The sequence below is a fragment of the Callorhinchus milii genome, unplaced genomic scaffold (assembly GCF_018977255.1).
Source record: "Callorhinchus milii isolate IMCB2004 unplaced genomic scaffold, IMCB_Cmil_1.0 Scaffold1, whole genome shotgun sequence".
In the NCBI taxonomy this organism is placed as follows: Eukaryota; Metazoa; Chordata; class Chondrichthyes; order Chimaeriformes; family Callorhinchidae; genus Callorhinchus; species Callorhinchus milii.
In genome coordinates this window covers 26,182,923-26,192,674 of record NW_024704742.1, presented here as the reverse complement: position 1 = coordinate 26,192,674, position 9,752 = coordinate 26,182,923, and the positions used below count along the sequence as shown (strand labels likewise).

The following is a 9,752-nucleotide window of genomic DNA, read 5'->3' as shown; positions in this document are numbered from 1 at the left end:
CTCTGTGTCTCTCTCTCTCTGTCTCTCTCTGTGTCTCTCTCTCTCTGTGTCTCTCTCTCTGTGTGTCTCTCTCTGTGTGTCTCTCTCTGTGTCTCTCTCTCTCTGTGTCTCTCTCTGTGTCTGTCTCTCTCTGTGTGTCTCTCTGTGTCTCTCTCTCTCTGTGTCTCTCTCTCTCTGTGTCTCCCTCTCTGTCTGTCTGCGTGTCTGTCTGTGTCTGCGTCAGGAGACGACGACGACGACGACTTCTTCTGTGTGCGCCCTCGGGGGGGAGAAAAAAATTTCCGATGTCGGAGAGCAGGAGCCGCTGTGCCGGGGCTGCCGAGCTGCCGGTGTACCTGGCCAGACCGGGCGGCGCGGCCCAGACCCCGCGGCAGAAGCGCGGCGGTATGTTCTGTACGGTGGAGGGCGCCTACGAGAGTAAGACCATCGACTTCGACGCCTGCAGCGCGGGTCGGCGCAGCTCCGGGCCCGGGAGGAGGGGCGGCACTCCTCGGGACCCCCTGTCCCCGGAGTCAGACGGACTGAGCGAGAGCGCCAGCGACGCCAGCGAGGTCTCGGGCTCGGTGGTCAGCTCCCCCAGCGAGAGGGAGGAGAGGGCCCCCCTGGAGATCAGGCCCGCCTCGGGCAAGGGGCTGCCCCCGGGCTGGGCGCCGGGCAAGGTAATGGCGTCAAGGGGTGGGGTGGGGGGGGCACACAGGCGCTCGCTTCTCACTCAATAACCTCACCCCCACCCCACAACCTCCCCATCCTCCATCCACCCCCTCACCCCACTCAACAACCTCACCATCCACCATCCACCCCCTCACCCAACAACCTCCCCACTACCCCACCCCCCACCCCACTCAACAACCTCCCCACCCCCCCACCCCACAACCTCCCCATCCACCATCCACCCCCCCCCACTCAACAACCTCCCCATCCACCCCCCCCCCACAACCTCCCCATCCTCCATCCACCCCCTCACCCCACAACCTCCCCATCCACCCCTCCCACAACTCCCCATCCACCCCCCACCCCACAACCTCCCCATCCACCCCCCACCCCACAACCTCCCCATCCACCCCCCACCCACAACCTCCCCATCCTCCATCCACCCCCCACCCCACAACCTCCCCATCACCCCCACTCAACAACCTCCCACCCCCACCCCACTCAACAACCTCCCCATCCACCCCCCACCCCACCCAACAACCTCACCACCCACCCCCCCCACCCCACCCAACAACCTCCCCATCACCCCACCCCCCCACACACACACACACACCCCTTATTATCTTTTTATTCTTTTTAAAAAAAATATTTAAAAAAAGTGTATCTTTCGGATTATGATTCGTGGGGCAAACTGTAACAACACTTCCAAAAGAAAAAAAAACTTGTTTCAACAGCAGTGCGCGTCTGTCTGCGTGTGTGTGTATATATATATGTATGTGTGTGTGTGTGAATTTGCATTTGTGTTTATATATGTTTCTGTGCACAATAGATATATATATATGTATGTGTGTGTGTGCATATGCATATATGTTTGTGTATGTATGTGTGTGCATATATATGTTTGTGTATGTGTGTGTGTATGTATATATAGTATATGTGTGATCGTTTAGCTACATGTCTGTGTATATATATGTGTATATGTAGTGTATGTGTATATGAGTGTGGCTGTAAGTGCGCACAATTCATGTCGCATTTCAGCCTCACCGTGGGGGAGGGGGAGGAGGATTTATCATTAAAAGGAGCACAAAGAGGCTGTGGGGAGGGGGTGAAGGCTCATTCTCTAGTTGTCAATGCGCTACTTTCATGTGGACCTGTTCTTTTGTTCGGCCCTGAACTGTATTGGAGCTGAGATGAGATGAGCTGCGCAGGAGCTGCTGCTGTGGGTTTTAAAATTGTCACCCAAACAGCCGCTGCCGCAGTCAGTCGGTCAGTCAGTCAGTCTCACTTGGGTTCAACACAGCAGTCAGACACAGCGCACTGTTCACACACCACAGCGCACTGTTCACACACCGCAGCGCACTGTTCACACACCGCAGCGCACTGTTCACACACCGCAGCGCACTGTTCACACACCACAGCGCACTGTTCACACACCGCAGCGCACTGTTCACACACCGCAGCGCACTGTTCACACACCACAGCGCACTGTTCACACACCTCAGCGCACTGTTCACACACCACAGCGCACTGTTCACACACCACAGCGCACTGTTCACACACCACAGCGCACTGTTTACACACCACAGCGCACTGTTCACACACCACAGCGCACTGTTCACACACCGCAGCGCACTGTTCACACACCGCAGCGCACTGTTCACACACCGCAGCGCACTGTTCACACAGTACACTGTTCAAGGCAGTCAGACACAGCACACTGTTCACACAACACAGCACACTGTTCAAGGCAGTCAGGCACAGCACACTGTTCACACAACACAGCACACTGTTCAAGGCAGTCAGGCACAGCACACTGTTCAAGGCAGTCAGACACAGCACACTATTCATACAACACAGCACACTGTTCATACAACACAGCACACTGTTCAAGGCAGTCAGACACAGCACACTGTTCAAGGCAGTCAGACACAGCACACTGTTCACACAACACAGCACACTGTTCAAGGCAGTCAGGCACAGCACACTGTTCACACAACACAGCACACTGTTCAAGGCAGTCAGGCACAGCACACTGTTCATACAACACAGCACACTGTTCAAGGCAGTCAGGCACAGCACACTGTTCAAGGCAGTCAGACACAGCACACTGTTCACACAACACAGCACACTGTTCAAGGCAGTCAGGCACAGCACACTGTTCACACAACACAGCACACTGTTCATACAACACAGCACACTGTTCACACAACACAGCACACGGTTCAAGGCAGTCAGGCACAGCACACTGTTCACACAGCACACTGTTCACACAGCACACTGTTCACACAGCACACTGTTCACACAGCACACTGTTCAAGGCAGCCAGACAGCAAACTGTTGAAGGCAGACAGACACAGCACTCTGAACAAGGCTCCTGCTCTGCTGCATAGATCACCTGTACAGCTACCATTTTTCATCTACTGCCCCCCCACCCCTCCCTATAAAGCAGTATCAGTCTGCAACTTGTCTCTATTCTTCCTCTCAAGTTTTTTCGTTCTCTGCATCCAGCTCCTGGCGTTTTTTTTTAAATGAGAGGGAGTGTTTTTTTTATAAAATCCATATCTTTGCACCGATGGTTTCGTATACAAAAGGATATTCATTTGGATATTATAATTATTATTTTCAAATAACAGCGCAGGGAACAAAGTAATTATAATAATGTATGTATATTATATATATATATATATATGACTTAGTAGATTAAAAACAACTGATGCTTTTTTATCTGAGCACCTTGTGCAATGACCTCATTGCACTGTAAAGCAGTAACTCAGTGGTTAGGTACTGTGTTTTATCCATCATTTTTGACACGTTTCTCGAGTTTCATCAGCCTCAACCCAGTTCTGTGGTCCTGTGGGGGGGAGAGGGGGGGTTCATCTCTGGAATCATGTTGGAAATGAAACAAATATGCCCCTTGATCGCCCCTTTTTGAGTCAAACTGGGGGGGGGGGGCGGTGCTGGTGCATTTCGTAACCTCAGGGATAACTGTCTGGGTGAATGGAAAGTGCTTCCTGAGGTAACAGGATTTTAGGAGAACATTTTTTTTGGGGGGTGGGGGGGGAAATAAAAATATATAAAGCTGTTTGGCCTCTAGAAGGAGCTGTGCTCCCAACTCTGTCCAGACGGCTGCAGACTCACACATCCTTCTGTTAACAGCCCCTCTCACTCTCATTCACTCACTTCTCTCTCTCTCTCTCTCACTCTCACTCACTCACTCTCTCACACCTCCACCCAATTCAGCAAATTCAGCAATAAATATTTGTGGGGTTTTTTTTTGGGGGGGGGTTAAAAAAAATCGGGCATACTTCAAAGGTAACGGCCGTCCAGCCAGTGTAGAGCTGGAAACCCGACCTCAGCCTCTGCTCTTGACACTAAAATCACAGCAAACATGTCCTACCAACACCAAGGCGAGAAGGACAGAGCCCGCATCTCGGTAAGATCCTTTCTCTGTGGAGAAGCGACGCGCTCCCTGTGTGTGTGGTGTGTCTCTGTGTGTCTCTGTGTGTGTGTCTCTGTGTGGTGTGTGTGTCTGTGTGTGTGTCTCTGTGTGTGTGTCTCTGTGATCTGTGTGTGTGTGTGTCTCTGTGTGATGTGTGTGTCTCTGTGTGGTGTGTCTCTGTGTGGTGTGTGTCTCTGTGTGTGTGTGTCTGTGTGTCTCTGTGTGTGTGTCTCTGTGTGGTGTGTCTCTGTGTGGTGTGTGTCTCTGTGTGTGTGTGTCTGTGTGTGTGTCTGTGTGTGTGTGTGTCTCTGTGTGTGTGTGTCTCTGTGTGTGTGTCTCTGTGTGGTGTGTCTCTGTGTGGTGTGTGTCTCTGTGTGTGTGTGTCTGTGTGTGTGTCTGTCTCTGTGTGTGTGTCTGTGTGTGTGTGTCTCTGTGTGTGTGTGTCTGTGTGTGTGTGTGTGTCTGTCTGTGTGTGTGTTTGTCTGTGTGTGTGTGATGAAATGTGCATGTTTTTGGAGAGGTCAGATCTTTGTGGGGGGAGAATAAAAAAAGAAAGCAGTGGTTGTTTTGTCCAGCGATTGATCCCCACTGCATCGAAAGAGAAAGACACACACACACACACACACAGACAGAGAGAGAAAAGGGGAGAGAGAGAGAGAGAAGGACGAGAGGGGAGGTGTGCAGAATGGTCTGGGGAGTAGCTCTGCAGCCATGGCCGTCTGTGGAGTCAGGCAGATGAGACAGGAAGGGAGGCATAGGGGGGGGGGGGGGGGGTGGGGGCGATGGCTCTAGTTTTAAAGATAATCGATCGATCTGCATCTGCATTTTCTTTCGTGCAAAATAGGTTCAAATTCCTACCGTGGGCATCATTTTTTTTTTAAAAAAATTACATATATATATAAAAAAAGAAACAAAAAGCACCGATCCCGGTGTGGAGGGGCATTTGCTATTGCGATAAATAGGGGCATCTGTTAACCCAATGGTGATGAAATGGAAATGAAATGCTGCTTCCAGACAGAATCCAGGGTGGGGGTGGGGGGGGGGGGGGGGGTGGGACTGGGCTGCTCCCATTATATCAACGGGTCAACAAACACACAATAAAACGATGCACAATAATCGATCGTTTATCCCAAATGACCTGCAATTCATTTGCTGTTGTTTTTTTAAATTGGGTTCCATGGTTTATTTGGGTTCCCCTCCCCAGACCCTGCAGGGAAACCTCTTTTGATGCAAAGGAGGCGAATGGGGAGATGCATTGACAGATGAAGGACAAAAGGCGAATTGTGTTATTCAGGTTATTGTTCTCGCATCAGCATCCCTGTGTTTCCCAAATCCACAATAAAACAAGGTCGTTTCGTTGCAGAAAGCTGCATTTTTTTTTTTACGATTGGGAGGGGCTGATGCATTTCGATGGGAGGCAGAAATGATCGAAAGCTGCAAAAAAAAAAACGCCATGGCCAGGATAAACACCCAGTGATTCTATTCATAGAAATGAATAGCAATAATCTCAACACAGGCCATTGGGGTAAACCAGCTCGCACGATTTCCATGCGAAATTCATCCACGTATTGGATTATTTCGACCTGATTGTTAAAGCAATGCTTGCAAATATCGTTCCCATCAGAAAACATAAATCAATTGCCCACAGTAATTGCAATGCTGGTGTTTATGTACCTATATATAACAAGGTGCCTATATAAAGTATAGAATTCTCCTCAATGATGGTGATTGAGAATTCCTTTCTGTGATAGCATTTGAAATCAGTGACCTAGATTAAATCTAGATCACACATAAAGATAATTGTCTCCTCAGCCCTTTGCGACACGCAATAATGTATTGGATTGACAGGAACTGATGTTGCATTTAGCCATTTAATGTTAAAATTAAAGTAGATGCAAATATGGTTTGAAAATCTGGAATATTCGAGTACCTGTGACAAAATGGAAATGGCTAAAAGTTTATTGAGGTTCAGGATTAGACTGGACAATTGATAGTTTAAGTGTTCACATGAAGACTGAATGCTTTATAACTGGGATTCCAGAGAGATTGTGGGATGGAGTTCCAGAGGGTGGGGGCAGAGAGGCAGAAGGTCCGTCTATCTGCCAATAGTGGGGCGAGCGAGGCCGGGGATTAGAAGCAGGCCGCAGCCCTCTGAGTCCTTCCTCGATGTAATGAAACGTGTATAATGGTTTTGGCGGCCTGCGGTATGAGACGGTGGCAGAGCTGAGTGATATTGCAGAGGTGGGGGAAGGCAGAGCGGGTCATGGCACAGATGTGAGATAGAAAGGATATTTGAGGGTCAAACAAGACGCCAAAGTTCCAGACTGGCTTAGTAAGGTGGAGTGTGCAACCATGGATGGTGATGCTGTCAGCGCCTGAGGTAGAGGTGCTGACGGGAGCCAATCAGGAGAGTTTCAGTCTTGGTGACGTTCAACTGAAGAAAATTAGCTCTCATCCAGAACTTGATGTCCGACAGACATTCTGTTAACTTTGTGCGGCGTTCCTCGGGGCTCTGTACTTGGTCCCCTCCTGGAGTCAAGGATGGAGGCAGAGAGATAGAGTTGGGTGTCATCCGCATACATGGATAGAGTTGGGTGTCATCCGCATACTGCGGATGATGTTACCAAGAGGGAGCATATAGACATTGAAGAGGAGGGGATCAAGGACAGAGCCCTGAGGAATGCCGCACAAGATGGTGCGAGGGCAAGAGAAGAAACCGTTTGTGGAGATGAAGTGGAGGCTGTGTGAGAGGTATGATCTGAACCAGTCAAGGACAGCGTCGTGAAGGTTGAGGTGAGAGGAGAGGCGGTGAATGAGGATAGAGTGGTTGATAGTGTCGAAAGCAGCAGAGAGGTCAAGGAGGATGAGGAGGCAGAGGGAGCCCTGGTCGCAGATGGACAGAATATTGACCAGAGCTGTTTTTGTGCTTTGGGTGGCACGGAAACCCGATTGGAGGGGTTTGTGAAGGGAGTGGTGGGAGAGGAAGGAGCGAAGCTGGGAAGCAACAACTCATTCCAGGACCTTGAAGAGGAAAGGGAGTTTGGAGATGGGGTGGTAGTTTGAGAGTAGAGATGGGGCCAGGGAGGGTTTTTTCTTAGAATAGAAGTGATGATGGCGGTTTTTAATGGGGTGGGAACAGTATCAGTAGACAGGGAGAGGTTTATGATGTCTGTGAGTAGAGGGACAGGGAGGTGGAGCTGGGAGGTAAGGAGAGGGGTAGGGATGGGGTCGAGGGAGCAGGTGGTCAGTTTCATGTGGGTTATAGTCGTGGTGAGATAGGAGTGGGAGACAGGTTCAAAGGTGTGGAGGGAGGGAAGGGTAGGTGCTGTGGTGGGAGGGGGAGATGGGGAGGTATAGCAGACGGAATGGCAGAGGCAGCTGAGCAGATCCCCTCGACTTTGGATTCGAGGAATAACAACAACAACAACAAGATTGCATTTATAGAGCGCCTTTCATGTCGGGAGGACGTCCAAAGGCCCTGGACAGTTGGGTCGGGACCCGAGTAGGGGGGAAATGGTCAGGGTGAGAGGAGGGAAGGGAGGGAGCGAGGAGGGGGTAGAGAGTCAAGAGGGGAGCTGAAGGCACGGCTGAAGAGAAAGGTCTTGAGATTGGCCTTGAAGGAGGAAAGGGAGGAAGCAAGGCTTCTGGGGGATGGAGTTCCAGAGCCTTGGGGTTGAGAGGCTGAAAGCCCGGCCACCGCTGGTAGGGCGGATGGGGCGGGGGATGTGGAGCAGACCGGAGCCAGAGGAACGGAGGGTACGGGCAGGTACGTGGGGGATAGTAGGTCGGAGAGGTACGAGGGTGCAAGGCCGTGAATGGCCTTGCAGGTGAGGATGAGGATTTTGAATTTGATTCTCTGGGGGAATGGGGAGCCAGTGGAGGCGAGCGAGGGTGGGAGTGATGTGGTCACATCTAGCAATGCCTCGTAGTTGGCATTTGAGGTGAGGCATGAGAGGGTGGGAGGAGGAGCCGGTTGGTGACGGAGAAGAGGAGCCTGGATTTGTCCTTTGCCTCCAAGATTGTCTTGGAGTAGAACAATGATTTAACGGAGGCGAGGGCAGAGTGGTAAGATTTGATAAGGTCCAGCCAGATCTGCCGATGGAACGTTAAGTTTGATTTTAAACCAGGTTTGTTTAGCGGCATGCACCTGTGCTCCAAGGGAGCGGAGGTGGCTGATGTACCATGGTGACTTACGTGAATAGGAGACCGTTCAGGTAGAGATGGGAGCAAGGGAAGTGAGAATGGAGGAGAGGAAGCTGTGGAGAAGAGTGCCCGAGGAGGATAGGTCATTGCGGGAGGTCATTGCGGAAACCCGATTGGAGGAGTTTGTGAAGGGTTCTTTATAATGTAACATTAGTATGGGGAGCAGGGAATTTGGATTAGAGTAGTTAGCTCCAATGGAGGAGTAAGCCAGAATTATTAATAGGTTACAGCACATCACAAAGATATAAACCAACTGGCAGAGATTTTGAAAATAGCATAAACTGGAAGAGCAACTGTATATCACCTGAATCTTGCAATTGTACTTGCATGTGGTAACTAATGGAAGTGTTCTTCAGAGTACATATTAAATCAAAGTCTAGTCTGCCTGTTTCGACACATGTTAACAATTTCATGGCCTGGACAGTGTTCCTTCCTCATTCAAATGAATTTGTCATTCACCCCATTGCTGTTTGTGTGGTATTACTAGCATACTTTAACTGCTGACTTTACTTGGAGAACAACAGTCAATGCAAGTTGACAAATTTATTGGGGTTGAAAAAGTGGCTGATCACAATGGGATTTACGAATAGTGGCTCAGAGTTATATGATTTATAAGAAAAAATAATGTTGGATTAACACAATATGAGCATCACTATATGAACATCAGAATCTGTGCCTTTTAAGATACCCTCTTGGTTACTCTATAGAATTATAGAAATGTATAGCCCTAAAGAAGGCTGTTCAGCGCATTGTGTCTGCCCTGGCTCTTTGAAAGAGCATTCCATTCATTTAATTAAATCCCATTTACGCTCCTTTTCCACATATCACTGCAAATTAATGGCAATGTTGTCAAATACTGTTAGAGATAGGAGACAGATTGCTCAAGATCAGTATCTGAAAGAGGATCGGATAGCATTTTGTGTGCGACTCCAGTGGTACTTTGTTAACAGGTTTTGCATCTCATGATGGATAGATGAGTTAACAATCCCTTTGGTAGCTAGTGATCTGATTTAGTATTGAATTGATGAATAATAAATTAGATTTGCATACACAAATCAAAATTCACAGCTAATCTGCCAATTAATAACCAATTTATGATTGTGATTTAAGTGGTGCAGGAAACTGACCAAATTAAAACCCCAAATAAGTCAAAGCTACAAACTCCCTGATCTGAAAGCACAGTGAAGTACTTCAACATTGAAGCCAGCAATCCAGTGGGGAGGGAGTGGGGGAAGGAAAACTAACGCCTTAATTCCCTGTGAGCATACTTTGCAACTCAAAATATTGGTTTCATGACAGCCTCCTGATAAATATTGAGTGCATCACTCTACAGTTACCGTATCATGATAGTCAATTGCATAATAGACATTGGCAGCGGTTATCAACTGCTCAGATTTTGTTTATGGTCAAATAACGTAATTGTTAATAAAAAGCTGCAGCTACAAGTGTATAAAATATT

At 49.0% G+C, this 9,752-nt stretch overlaps 1 protein-coding gene across 2 annotated transcripts in view; it reads left to right on the top strand.

The window, feature by feature from the left end:
• The first annotated feature begins 252 nt into the window (after positions 1–252).
• crmp1 (collapsin response mediator protein 1) overlaps positions 253–9,752 on the top strand; it is a 44,244-nt gene continuing 34,744 nt past the window's right edge. Inside the window, exon 1 of one of the 2 annotated variants that reach the window (XM_042339310.1) lies at positions 253–659. In XM_042339310.1, the coding sequence (XP_042195244.1) occupies positions 285–659 (375 nt within the window). In that variant the 5' untranslated portion in view covers positions 253–284. Of the gene's footprint in view, positions 660–3,762; positions 4,085–9,752 lie in introns of those variants that run through there. The other variant, XM_042339315.1, reaches the window with a different exon arrangement.